The sequence below is a fragment of the Hyperolius riggenbachi genome, chromosome 7 (genome assembly GCF_040937935.1).
Source record: "Hyperolius riggenbachi isolate aHypRig1 chromosome 7, aHypRig1.pri, whole genome shotgun sequence".
NCBI lineage: Eukaryota > Metazoa > Chordata > Amphibia > Anura > Hyperoliidae > Hyperolius > Hyperolius riggenbachi.
In genome coordinates, this window is record NC_090652.1 from 164,537,180 (window position 1) to 164,552,012 (window position 14,833).

At 44.3% G+C, this 14,833-nt stretch overlaps 1 protein-coding gene and 1 long non-coding RNA gene across 4 annotated transcripts in view; one reads left to right on the top strand and one right to left on the bottom strand.

The window, feature by feature from the left end:
• RFTN2 (raftlin family member 2) overlaps positions 1 to 14,833 on the bottom strand; it is a 135,370-nt gene that overhangs the window by 79,817 nt on the left and 40,720 nt on the right. The window contains exon 2 of the mRNA XM_068244843.1: positions 562 to 745. Coding sequence (XP_068100944.1) covers positions 562 to 745 — 184 coding nt within the window. The remainder of the gene's footprint in view (positions 1 to 561; positions 746 to 14,833) is intronic.
• LOC137524694 (uncharacterized) overlaps positions 1 to 14,833 on the top strand; it is an 82,957-nt gene that overhangs the window by 2,753 nt on the left and 65,371 nt on the right. For all 3 annotated transcript variants that reach the window (XR_011022758.1, XR_011022760.1, XR_011022759.1), the window contains exon 2: positions 632 to 754. This is a non-coding gene — a long non-coding RNA (uncharacterized lncRNA). The remainder of the gene's footprint in view (positions 1 to 631; positions 755 to 14,833) is intronic.

Here is a 14,833-nt window from a genome sequence, read left to right on the forward strand (position 1 = left end):
CACATTTTAGAGTCATAAATACAGGGTGGGCCATTTATATGGGTACACCTTAATAAAATGGGAATGGTTGGTGATATTAACTTCCTGGTTTGGCACATTAGTATATGTGAGGGGGGGAAACTTTTCAAGATGGGTGGTGACCATGGTGGCCATTTTGAAGTCGGCCATTTTGAATCCAACTTTTGTTGGATTCAAAGGGGTCATGTGACACATCAAACTTATTGGGAATTTCCCAAGAAAAATAATGGTGTGCTTGGTTTTAACGTAACTTTATTCTTTCATTCGTTATTTACAAGTTTCTGACTACTTTATCACCAACCATTCCTATTTTATTAAGGTGTATCCATATAAATGGCCCACCCTGTAGAACCAGTATCCAATATGTTCTGATATTATCACTCCATGGAAGATGCTATTATTATGGAAACCAATTACCCCAGTTGTCTGACCTGGTCTAGGTACTTTCACATATGATGTAAACTGTTGTCAAATGAATTGCAATAAATATCCTTTACAAGAAAAAGGCAACGAAATCTGGTAGATAATGAACATATAGCTTACCTTAATTTAAGTCGATATAGTACTACTCGATACAAGTAACTAATAGGTAAATGTCTTCTATGACCACTAGATATAATAATTGGATGAACTGCTGCAGCCACATATCCTCTTAAGAAGTATTCTTCCAGTTTGCTTGGAATATCAAGCAGAGATTTTATCCTAATAGCGTTGATGTTTACTGAAGCTAAGAAAAGTAAGTCAGAAAAATTAACGTAATTAATAGGTATGCTAGCAACAAAACAAGGGATGCTCAATGTAGATGCAAATAATTCCTATGCAGAATTATGCAAATGCATGCTGTTTTAAAGCGGACAAATCAAATCCTACTGAGGTGGCATTTGATTGGTCAATTTTTTCAAACTGCAAACATTTGCATACACAATGATTATTGCCATACACCAACTCAGAATTATTTGCGTCTCATTGACAATCCCTAATCAAAATGACAGAAGTCACAATACCATATCTGCTAAAGGTATGCTATTATCAAAACTATTATTGCAAAATTGTTTCCAAATGATAGAAGTCATATTGGCACATTTCCCTGTCTGTCTGCTTAAAATTCTGTACTTACTGGCGTATTCTGATTGTAGCAATATTTTCCATTCTGTGAAACAAATTTCTCAATATTCAATTAAGAAAACAGCAAGCTTATAAAACGGACATCAGAAACTGGAATCATAGCGCTTCTGATTCCTTTTTTTCTTAAAGGGGCACAATAGCGAAAAATTGTAAAATGTAAAATATGTGCAAACATAAAGAAATAAGAAGTAATTTTTTTGAGAGCAAAATGAGCCATAAATGACTTTTCTCCTATGTTGCTGTCACTTACAGTAGGCAGTAGAAATCTGACAGAAGTGACAGGTTTTGGACTAGTCCATTTTTTTTATAGGGGATTCTCAGCAAGACTTTTATTCTTGTTAAAGATATTCCCTAAAAAGGATTTAAACAATGTTGCTGGCCAGCTTCCCTGCTCACTGCACAATTTTTTGGCATTTGGACAGAGCAACTGCCATTCACTAAGTGCTTTTAAAAATAAATATATCCCTGAGAATCCCCTATAAAGAGATGGACTAGTCCAAAACCTGTCGCTTCGGTCAGATTTCTATTACCACATATAAGTGACAGCAACATAGGAGAAAAGTAATTTATGGCTCATTTTACTCTGGAAAAAACGTACTTCTTATTTGTATATGTTTGCACATATTTTAAATTCTACAATTTTTCGCCATAGTGCCCCTTTAATTAAATAATTTGTGCCAATGGCACAAGGCACCACAGAGCAGCTTCCGGCACGCAGGATGAGTTGGGGAACTATGCATTTGGGTTCGGTCACTTGATGCTGTGTCATCTAGCATGTGTACTTAAAGAGGAACTCCAGTGAAAATAATGTAATAAAAAAGTGCTTCATTTTTACAATAATTATGTATAAATGATTTAGTCAGTGTTTGCCCATTGTAAAACCTTTTAAATCCCTGAGTTAAATTCTGACATTTATCACATGGTGACATTTTTACTGCTGGCTTTTTTGCTACTTGCTTTTTTGGCAGTTGGAAACAGATGTAAACAGCTATTTCCCACAATGCAACAAAGTTCACAGACAGGAAACTGCCAGGACCATGGTCCTCAGAGTTTCTTGTGGGAGGGGTTTTAACACAATATCAGCCATACAGAGCCCCCTGATGATCCGTTTGTGAAAAGGAATAGATTTCTCATGTAAAAGGTGATATCAGCTACTGATTGGGATGAAGTTCAATTCTTGGTCACAGTTTCTCATTAAAGAGACTCCGTAACAAAAATTGCATCCTGTTTTTTATCATCCTACAAGTTCCTAAAGCTATTCTAATGTGTTCTGGCTTACTGCAGCTCTTTCTACTATCACAGTCTCTGTAATAAATCAATGTATCTTTCCCCTGTCAGACTTGTCGGCCTGTGTCTGGAAGGCTGCTAAGTTCTTCAGTGTTGTGGTTCTGCTATGAACTCCTCTTCCAAGCCCCTCTATGCACACTGCCTGTGTATTATTTAGATTAGTGCAGCTTCTCTCTTCTCTCTTATCTTTTACAAGCTGGATAAATCATCCTCTGAGCTGGCTGGGCTTTCACATACTGAGGAATTACAGACAAAGGCAAAGCTGTTTGCAGGAAGAAAAGAGCAGCCTGAAACTTCAGCGCATGAGAGCAGAAGGGGGAAAGAAACACACAATGATCTCTTGAGATTCAAAAGGAAGGGTGTATACAGCCTGCTTGTGTATGGATGTATTTTCTATGTGTGAACATACTGTACATCAACCTACTTCCTGTTTTGGTGGCCATTTTGTTTGTTTATAAACAAACTTTTTAAAACTGTTTTTAACCACTTTTAATGCGGCGAGGAGCGGCGAAATTGTGACAAAGGGGAATAGGAGATGTCCCCTAACGCACTGGTATGTTTACTTTTGTGTGATTTTAACAATACAGATTCTCTTTAACCACTTCCCAACTGAGGGGTTTTACCCCCTGACCACCAGAGCAATTTTCACCTTTCAGCGCTCCTTCCATTCATTCGTCTATAATTTTATCATTACTTATCGCAATGAAATAAACTATATCTTGTTTTTTTTGCCACCAATTAGGCTTTCTTTAGGTGGGACATTATGCCAAGAATAATTTTATTCTAAATGTGTTTTAATGGGAAAATAGGAAAAAATGTGGGAAAAAATGTATTATTTTTCAGTTTTCGGCCTTTATAGTTTTTAAATAATGCATGCTACTGTAATTAAAACCCATTAAATGTATATGCCTATTTATCCCGGTTATAAAACCGTTTAAATTATGTCCCTATCACAATGTTTGCCGCCAATATTTTAGTTGGAAATAAAGGTGCATTTTTTTCAGTTTTGCGTCCATCCCTAATTACAAGCCCATAGTTTATAAAGTAACAGTGTTATACCCTCTTGACATAAATATTTAAAAAGTTCAGTCCCTAAGGTAACTATTTATGTTTTTTTTTTTATTGTAAATTTTTTATTTTTTTTTTAATTACAAAAAAATAAAAATTGGGGAGTGTGGGAGGTAAGGAGTTAATTTTTTGTGTAAAACAAGTTTATTTGTGTGTAAAAAATGGTTAGGGTGTAGTTTTACTATTTGGCCACAAGATGGCAACATTACCAATTTGTTTCATGCGACCTGCAAGCGTCCTTCCGGACGCTTGCAGGAAGTAGAAAGAGGCTGGGACTTTGTTATTTTTTCACAATGATCGCGCTGCTCAGCCGAGCGGCAGCAGGTCATTGCGGGGCTTAGATCAACGAACGGGAATGGATTTTCCCGTTCGTTGATCTCTGGGCGAGCGGGCGGCGGCGTGTTTACTAGCGGCGGGCGGCGTGTTTACGAGCGGGAGCGCGGACAGCGGCGGGAATGCGCAAAGTACGGATTTCTCCGTCCCTGGGGGTGAAAGGATGGAAAAAGGGGCGGAGAAATCCGTACGCGCGGTGGTAAAGTGGTTAAGGTAGCCATGATGATGGGCAGATTCGACCAACAGACAAATCTCTCTCTAATTGAATCTGATTAGAGAGAGATATGTCGGCTGCCCATACACTGCAGGCTGATTCCTGATCAATTCTACGTGAAATCAATCCAGAATTGGCCTTGTGATGCCTTATCCGCCGCTTCACCGGCCCAATGCTGTCCCCCTAATGTTCACTGTGCCCCCCCTTGTGTTAGCCGTTTGTCTGCCGGAGGCTCCGGGTGCCGTCCTTCATCCATACGCACTCCTCACGTGGTTTCCAGTGTACCCGTGGGCGCGCATGTGATGTCACACACGTGCCCACGTTGCTCCAGCAACCATGTGGGGCGTATATATGGACAGAGGATGGCCTCCAGAACCAGCCGCGGACAGGCAGCTGACAAGGACAGGTAATGTATAGTGCACTGGGCACTGGGGGGGGGCACATTGAACATTAGAAGGGTTTCATCGTGTTCATTGCTCGTCCCCTTACCACTGCGCACCAGATCAAGCAAGTTGGTCCTACATCTTGCAGCATGTCCAGTCGATTAATGCGACCAATTTCGGTCCAAAATTGGTTGCAATGTCAATCGGGGTTGCACTTGGTGGCACCGATTTTCATCCAATTCGATTATACTAATCAAATCGGATCATCGACCAAGTTGCCTGATGTATGGCCTCTTTTAGCGTTACTACCCTGTCAGTTCTGTCTTGTCTGTTTGCCTCTTCACACACAAATCTAATCTTCCACCAGATTTCTGGTTGTTAACAATCATCCTTTTCGCAAACAACAGCCTTAGCCACTTCGCATCCAGACCTTGATTTCCCCTAATGGACCAGAGCAGTTTTGACGTTTTAGCTATGTCCCTATTTAATCAGCAATAACTTTATCCCTACTCATGACACCTAAATAATACATACCTATATCGTTTTTTACAAGACAAACTGGACTTTCATTTGGGGGTGTTTTCTCGCAATATTAAAATTGTTTTCTATGCATTTTAATGGGAAAAAATAAAACAAAATGCATTATTTCTCAGTTTTCACCTATTCAGTTTAAAAAAAAAGTTCCACAGTAGACAAAACCATGCCACCAGTATTATGTCCCTCAGTACAGATAGCCAGATGTGTCCCCAGCATCAGCCCCCCCCCCCCCGTATAGCCAGATGTGTCCCCAATATCGGTCACCCCCAGTACAGCTAGATGTGTCTTTGCATTTGGCACCCCCCTAGTATAGATAGACAGATGCGCCCCTAGAATTACTATCCCTCATTATAGCCAAATGGGATAGTGGTTCCCCATTATAGCCAGATCTGCCCCTAGGATTAGCGTGTGCACACAGGATTAGCCCTCCCCCCCCCCCTTATAGCCAGATGTGCCCCCAATATAACATTTTCCAATGAAAATGTATGGCTGTGGCCCCATTTATTTTACCCCCCCAGCTTCGCATTTCACCCACCCCCCACTAGGGATCCACGCACCCCCAGGATGGATAGCCAGATGTGCCCCCCAGCAGCCCCCTCCGTGGCCACATCGTTATAAAACATGATCAGCAAACAGCCTCACTCACCTTATCTCATTCCAGCGATCAGCCTGCAGCCAGAGCCACCAATCCCCGCTCTGCATGCAGCCCTGTGATGCCGAACATCTGGGTCCCGGCTTGATGACGTCATCAATCCGGAACCCGGATATTCAGCATTACGGGAATGGAGGCTCGGGCTGCAGACTGATCGCTGGAATGAGGTGAGGTGAGAGAGGCTGCTTGCAGGTACTTTTTTAACCACTTACCGACCGCCCACTGCACAGGGGCGGCCGGAAAGTGGATCCCGCAAGGACCGCCGCATGCACAGAGGCGTCGGTCCTTGTAGGGGCATGATCGGCCGCCGGCGACTGGCTCCGCCCCCCTCGCGCTGTAACCCGCCGGCCGTTCGGAAGCGCCGGCGGGTTACTAGCACCCCGATCGCCGCATACAAAGTGTATGATACACTTTGTAATGTATACAAAGTGTATTATACAGGCTGCCTCCTGCCCTGGTGGTCCCAGTGTCCGAGGGACCACCAGGGCAGGCTGCAGCCACCCTAGTCTGCACCCAAGCACACTGATTTCCCCCCCCCCTGCCCCCTGATCGCCCACAGCACCCCTCAGACCCCCCCCTGCCCAACCCCCAGACCACTGTCAGCACCCAATCACCCCCCTAATCACCCATCAATCACTCCCTGTCACTATCTGTCAACGCTATTTTTTTTTTATTCCCTAAACTGCCCCCTGCTCCCTCCTGATCACCCCCCCACCCCTCAGATTCTCCCCAGACCCCCCCCCCCAGCCCCCCCCCCCCCTGTGTACTGTATGCATCTATCCCGCTGATCACCTGTCAATCACCCATCAATCACCCCCTGTCACTGCCACCCATCAATCAGCCCCTAACCTGCCCCTTGCGGGCAATCTGATCACCCACCCACACCAATAGATCGCCCGCAGATCCGACGTCAGATCACCTCCCAAGTGCAGTGTTTACATCTGTTCTCTACCCTAAACACCCACTAATTACCCATCAATCACCCCCTATCACCACCTGTCACTGTTACCCATCAGATCAGACCCTAATCTGCCCCTTGCGGGCACCCAATCACCCGCCTACACGCTTAGATTGCCCTCAGACCCCCCTTATCCATTTTAGAAAGAAGACACCCCAAGGTATTCCGTTAGGAGTATGGTGAGTTCATAGAAGATTTTATTTTTTGTCACAAGTTAGCGGAAAATGACACTTTGTGAAAAAAAAACAATTAAAATCAATTTCCGCTAACTTGCGACAAAGAATAAAATCTTCTATGAACTCGCCATACTCCTAACGGAATACCTTGGGGTGTCTTCTTTCTAAAATGGGGTCATTAGTGGGGTTCCTATACTGCCCTGGCATTTTAGGGGCCCTAAACCGTGAGGAGTAGTCTTGAAACAAAAATGACCTGTGAAATCCTAAAGGTACTCATTGGACTTTGGGCCCCTTAGCGCAGTTAGGGTGCAAAAAAGTGCCACACATGTGGTATCGCTGTACTCAGGAGAAGTAGTATAATGTGTTTTGGGGTGTATTTTTACACATACCCATGCTGAGTGGGAGAAATATCTCTGTAAATGGACAATTGTGTGTAAAAAAAAAAATCAAACAATTGTCATTTACAGAGATATTTCTCCCACCCAGCATGGGTATGTATAAAAATACACCCCAAAACACATTATACTACTTCTCCTGAGTACGGCAATACCACATGTGTGGCACTTTTTTGCAGCCTAACTGCGCTAAGGGGCCCAAAGTCCAATGAGCACCTTTAGGCTTTACAGGGGTGTTTACAATTTAGCACCCCCAAAATGTCAGGACAGTAAACACACCCCACAAATGACCCCATTTTGGAAAGTAGACACTTCAAGGTATTCAGAGAGGAGCATAGTGATTCCGTGGCAGATTTCATTTTTTTTTTTGTCGCAAGTTAGAAGAAATGGAAACTTTTTTTTTTCTTTTTTTTTGTCACAAAGTGTCATTTTCCGCTTACTTGTGACAAAAAATAATATCTTCTATGAGCTCACTATGCCTCTCAGCAGAGCCGGGACAAGGTCCTCCAGCACCCAAGGCTGAGACACCAAAGTGCGCCCCTCCATCCCTGCCACCCCAGCCGTCACACACTGATTGCTATTAGACTAAGAGGCCCCCATGGGCCCACAACCTCCCCAACACCTTAATATCTAGTTATCTGGCTTGCAGTCACTGCCATGTATCCCCTTTTCTTATTTCTTTCTGCTTCAAACACAATTAGGAATGACAGCTGAATGAATTCTGCGCCCCCTCCTACACTGCGCCCTGAGGCTGGAGCCTCTCCAGCCTATGCCTCGGCCCGGCCCTGCCTCTCAGTGAATACTTTGGGATGTCTTCTTTCCAAAATGGGGTCATTTGGGGGGTATTTATACTATCCTGGAATTCTAGCCCCTCATGAAACATGTCAGGTGCTCAGAAAAGTCAGAGATGCTGGAAAATGGGAAAATTCACTTTTTGCACCATAGTTTGTAAACGCTATAACTTTTACCCAAACCAATAAATATAGGCTGAATGGTTTTTTTTAAAATCAAAAACATGTTTGTCCACATTTTTTGCGCTGCATGTATACAGAAATTTTACTTTATTTGAAAAATGTCAGCACAGAAAGTTAAAAAAATCATTTTTTTGACAAAATTCATGTCTTTTTTGATGAATATAATAAAAAGTAAAAATCGCAGCAGCAATCAAATAGCACCAAAAGTAAGCTTTATTAGTGACAAGAAAAGGAGCCAAAATTCATTTAGGTGGTAGGTTGTATGAGTGAGCAATAAACCGTGAAAGCTGCAGTGGTCTGAATGGAAAAAAAGTGCCTGGTCCTTAAGGGGGGTAAAGCCCATGGTCCTCAAGTGGTTAAGCAATATGGCCACCGAAAGGGAGAGATGAAGGATCGCTGCAGTTGGCAACAGCGATCATTCATCCGCGGGGGCGTATAATTGGCTAAAAGTGAACATGTTCACTTTCACCAATTAATGCACCGGCTGAAAGTGCAGGGGGCACAGCTGGGCTGCAGGGGAAATCGTATATCTACGTCCTTGTGGCTTTGATGATGTCACAGAGGATGTAGATATACTGTATTGGTGGGATAAGTGGTTAAAGGACAACCGAGGTGACATGTGACGTGATGAGATAGACATGTGTATGTACAGTGCCAAGCACACAAATAACTAAGCTGTGTTTTTTTTTCTCTCGCTTCTTTCTTTTTCTGCCTGAAAGAGTTAAACATCAGGTATGCAAGTGACAGTTTCTGTCTGGGTCGGGACCGGGTCGGACTAGGTCAGACTATAGCATAACCCTCTCTGATAAGTAATTACATCCATAAAACACTTTCCTGTCAGTAAATGGCTTCTGAGAGCAGGAAAGATATAAAAAGGGTCATTCATTCATAGATTTGAGCTCTGGTATACTTCAATGAAGGTGTCATTGAGCAGAGACAATGAAACAGTAAAAACTAGATTTAAATATAAAATAAAACTGTGGGATATCTAAAAAAGTCATTTTTAGGACAAGGAGGATAGATACAATTGTATTTCTCATCAGTTTATTTTTACCTCAGATATCCTTTAACATTTGTTCACCTTTACAGAGCTCTGACCTTGATCTTGTCAATGGAGTGCTACACCACACTTTTGGCACTGCCAGAACACATAATTTAAATAAATAAATGCTCTCTTCCACTGAAAGCCCAAAGTCCCCTCACCCCATATCCAGTGTCCTGATAACATGGAAAGGAATTTCACGCCTGGCTGACCTCCTGCCGAGGACCATTTCCTGCTTCAGCCCTCTCCCAAAAGAAAGCCAGCTCGAACCAGTAAGATAAGAGATTCCCTCCAAACTCATAGACTCAAACAAAGGAAACTTTAATTTATTAATAATTCAAAATAGGTTTGGCCCAGCAAGACAAAAATTACATTTTCTGATACCTAGAAATCAGTTCTATCATTCACCTGAATTACAATTTTCTAGCTGTTAGGAATCAGTAGAGAAACGGCTTTATCCGGCCTGCGTAGAGCAAATGCGATAGAATAGGCATGTCTAGCCTCATTTTATACCGGGTCGCAGACCGCTTATGAATATAGTCTCGGATTTGCGATGCGCCAATCTGGGGCGGAGTCACACAGATTATTAATAATTAGTACATTTTTTGCTCTGAGTCTGGGGGGCAGCAACCTGCTGATTAGGAGGTAACCCCGCCTTAAGCACACCTACTTTCCAGGTAGTGACAGCCCAAAACTCAGGTCCTATAAAAGTGGGGCGGGACCAAACCCACCCAGTTCTCCAAATTCCATCGACCAGGCAAGTCCAGGCATGCGTTCAAGGAGAATCGACGCATGCTGTGTTCAAGGACTTTTAACCTTAATGCCTACTTTTAAACTGGACTCTTTTTCTTCATTCTTCAAATGGACTGCTCAGCTAACTAAGTAAGAACTTTCTGATTTTATTCCTTTTTATTTTTAAGCTCTGTGTGTATATGTTAATTGGTGTATATAACTGTATGTAATGCATTGTTGTTATTAAACGTTTTAAAAATCGTTTAGCGGTTATGACCTGTTGCTGAACATACATAATCGTACCTATTCTCCTGAAATCGCTACCCTGTGTTTAACAGCAGTGTGCCTTTATAACCCGTAACCCGTGTGCGAGAACCCGACCCAGATATAACGATCTGACCCCGGTTCCTGCATACTGCTAAGGGTTAATAGAGCGTTCTCAAAGTCCTAGTATAATTACAGTAGCGGGCTGTGCAACCCGCTTGGTGGCAGATCTTTGAATTGTATGTGTGAGGTGAGTCCGTTGGTGTCTGAACGCTCCCTCCGCGAGTCGGTTCATCAAATTGCGAAGTCAGGTTACCCTTCATGATGAGCAAATGACCGTGTGAGAGGATTTCTGACGTTGATCGATTGACCCCATCCACGGACCGGCCTTGCAGTCTGTGACATTGGTTGGCAGCTTATTGGGATTTGTGTATGTTCAGAACATCAACGGCAATGTTATTTGATTAACCTGCCAGAACAGATAAAAATCTGTGGTCGATAACCAGTGCATTACCATTTATATAGACTAAACGTATAGCACAGAGTTTCCTCCCAAATCTCTTCTTCTATCCTATCTTTTATTTGGCAACCATGGCTGATGCAGCAAGATACAAGAAAATGTCAGTGCCAGACCTAGTGAACTTGTGTGAAGAAAAAGGCATTGTGACTTACAGAAAAAAAAAGCCTCAGTATGCCGGGAGCAGGCAGAAAGGGAAGCGGCAGAGCGTCAGTGGCTTGCTGAGAAAGAGGCAGCAGAGAGAGAATCCACACCCCGACACGACCTTGAAATGGCCAAACTGCGAGGGCGAGGCCAAAATCCCTCGCCAAGTGCTCCGGAACCCCAACCCACAGCAAGCCCGTTTGGGACTCCAAAGTTTAAGTTCCCAGAAATGGAGAAGGGAACCGATCTGGACACTTATTTACACTCATTTGAAAAGACTTGTCGTCAGCATCATCTGCCCCAGGAGCAGTGGGCAAGATATCTGACACCCAACTTGCGGGACAAAGCGCATGAGGCGTTTGTGGACTTACCCGCTGACAAGGACAATGACTATGCTGTGATAAAAGGTGCAATTATCACCAAATACCAGTTGACCCCAGAGGTCTATCGCTAAAAGTTTTGCTTCCTGCAGAAAGGCCACACCGACTCTTACACCGACCTGGAGAGACGCCTGCTGACAGTGTTCAGGTAGTGGTCGCGGGGCCTCAAAAAAGACTCTCACCAAGGTCTGGAGGACCTCATCGTGCAGGAGCAGTTGCTGAACTGCTGCACTCCAGATGTCCGGCAGTTTGTCTTGGAGCGGAAGCCTGACTCCGCCAAAACTGCCGCAGAACTTGCAGACACTTTTGTGGCCACCCGTGTACCGGACAGCCGCAAACCTCCAGCCCAGAGCTGGAAAGGGGGGAGACCTGCGCAACCTAGCTCTCCTCCGCCTGCGAACCGTGGGAATCGGGTCCCACAGCCACAGAGGCCGGATGCTGCACCTGCTGCTCATTCGCCTGATGGCACATATGTTCCGAAGTGTTACCACTGTGGACAGCGAGGACACCTCAAGTCTGCCTGCCCCGAGGTGAGGACGCCGTCTCCAGAGCCTAGCGCAGAATTGGCTAGCGCATCCTCTACTGCACACACCTAACTCGTCATGGGAGCAGCAAATCTTCGACTTTCCGGAAATCATCAAGTCGTGGAAGTTAACGACCAGATCGCTGTTGGTTTCCGCGACACAGGTGCAGAGCTTACCTTGGTTCACTCTCATCTTGTAGCCAGGGAGAATTTCCTGCCTAATGAGCGTGTTACCCTTGTGGGAGTTGGTGGCACACACGCACGCAACGCCAAAGCTCGTGTTGTTCTCAATTGGGGAAGGGGACGCCAGACAAAAGTTGTGGGGGTGACAGATGACATCCCAGTGCCTGTGCTGTTGGGCACCGATCTTGGCACCCTACGATCCTTTTATGAACCTGTGATCAACACCCCGGATTGCCAGTCTGGACCCACTCAGGTACTGTACAAGCTTGGGGTGGGACAGAGGGAGGCAGCCAGGGTAATGGTACCTAGCTCTCCTAGGGAAGGAGGCAAGGAAGAGGTACCTGTTTCTAACGGACAGCTGTCTAATCACTGTTTGTCTTATTCTGAACCTGTCACTGTTGTTCCAGATACCTGTGTACATGATGTGAAAAATGAACGTAACTGTGATGTTGATGTTGTACCAGATGTTGCTAATAGCTTTCAAGCTGAATCTCACATTTCTAAAAATGATGTATGTTTAAATGTGACAGTCTCTAATCTAAGAGGTAACAGTCTTGTTTTGCCTGGGTCATATCCTCGCCGGACAGCGGAAGAATACCAGGTGTCAGAGCAGGCAGCTGGAGGCCTAGACCTCCCCTCCTGCTATGACAGCCAGAGTGCCCCACCATTGCCTGTTACCAAACAGCTGGTGGGGACAGGCAGCTCCTTCCCTGTCTTCCCCTTGCAGGAGCAACCCAGTGCAAAACTGCCCAGAGGTCCACCCTCTATCCCTCCTGGAGGAGGCGCAAGCCTCGCCACCCAGGTGAAGGCTAATTCATTTTTTAAAAGGTGCTCTAATGTCCACCTAGGTGGTGCTGACCAAAATGTTTTGCCATGGTGTAGTCAGTTAGAGCAGGGGTATGCCATGCTGCTTCCAGATTCGCAGGCTGACACCCGAGAGTCAGGACGTGACCCGGATGTCAGCCAACGACTCTCTCCCTTACAGGAAGCGCTATGCAAACCCAGCCAGGCCTTTAGAGGTAAGCCTGTTGGTGTGCATCGCACCGTCTGCAAAGCGGATACTGGGACACACCGGACCATGAGGCCTTATGCCTCTGGTGAGTTGCCTAAAGCGCAGTCAGATAAGAAGTCGAGAACCCGTTCAGTAGCTAAGCGGCACGTAGAGCAGGTCTGGCAGACCCACTCTGTGCACCGACTGGTAGGGGAGAGATGTGGCGAACATTACGGAAAGAAAGTCGTGCGCAATCGCCAATGATTTTTGTATGGTCCTGCACAATTACTGTCAGTCCTGTGTAGAATAACACAAATACCTTTCCCTTTTGCTCTCTTCCACTGAAAGCCAAAAGTCCCCTCACCCCATATCCAGTGTCCTGATAACATGGAAAGGAATTTCACGCCTGGCTGACCTCCTGCCGAGGACCATTTCCTGCTTCAGCCCTCTCCCAAAAGAAAGCCAGCTCGAACCAGTAAGATAAGAGATTCCCTCCAAACTCATAGACTCAAACAAAGGAAACTTTAATTTATTAATAATTCAAAATAGGTTTGGCCCAGCAAGACAAAAATTACATTTTCTGATACCTAGAAATCAGTTCTATCATTCACCTGAATTACAATTGTCTAGCTATCAGGAATCAGTAGAGAAACGGCTTTATCCGGCCTGCGTAGAGCAAATGCGATAGAATAGGCATGTCTAGCCTCATTTGATACCGGGTCGCAGACTGCTTATGAATATAGTCTCGGATTTGCGATGCGCCAATCTGGGGCGGAGTCACACAGATTATTAATAATTGGTAAATTTTTTGCTCTGAGTCTGGGGGGCGGCAACCTGCTGATTAGGAGGTAACCCCGCCTTAAACACACCTACTTTCCAGGTAGTGACAGCCCAAAACTCAGGTCCTATAAAAGTGAGGCGGGACCAAATCCACCCAGTTCTCCAAATTCCATCGACCAGGCAAGTCCAGGCATGCGTTCAAGGAGAATCAACGCATGCTGTGTTCAAGGACTTTTAACCTTAATGCCTACTTTTAAACTGGACTCTTTTTCTTCATTCTTCAAATGGATTGCTCAGCTAACTAAGTAAGAACTTTCTGATTTTATTCCTTTTTATTTTTAAGCTCTGTGTGTATATGTAAATTGGTGTATATAACTGTATGTAATGCATTGTTGTTATTAAACATTTTAAAAATCGTTTAGCGGTTATGACCTGTTGCTGAACATACACAATCGTACCTATTCTCCTGAAATCGCTACCCTGTGTTTAACAGCAGTGTGCCTTTATAACCCGTATGCGAGAACCCGGCCCAGATATAACGATCTGACCCTGGTTCCTGCATACTGCTAAGGGTTAATAGAGCGTTCTCAAAGTCCTAGTTTAATTACAGTAGAGGGCTGTGTAACCCGCTTGGTGGCAGATCTTTGAATTGTATGTGTGAGGTGAGTCCATTGGTGTCTGAACGCTCCCTCCGCGAGTCGGTTCATCAAATTGCGAAGTCGGGTTACCCTTCGTGATGAGCAAATGACCGTGTGAGAGGATTTCTGACGCTGATCAATTGACGGACTAAGGAAGCAAGAGGAAATAAATTATATATAAAAGTACAAATTTTATTAATGACCAAAATACAAACACATATATATGTAAATCTATTTAAAATTGACCAGAACACACAGGTGGGCCACCATGTCTAGGCCAGATGGAAAAATGTAGGGGATCCCCTAAAAAAATATTGATAGTGCGCAATCCATCAAATATCTTAATGCAAAAAAGGGGGAAGCGACTCCTAGCAGGTAACATTGAAACAAAAGACCTTGGAGAGAAATATATCATTGGTTTTAAAGGCCAAGTGTCCAGGACCTAAATGGAAAAAGACATCCTAGTAGAAAAGCACAGGTGTATCAGATACTGGTTGTGTTGCTGCAATGTTTCATTGG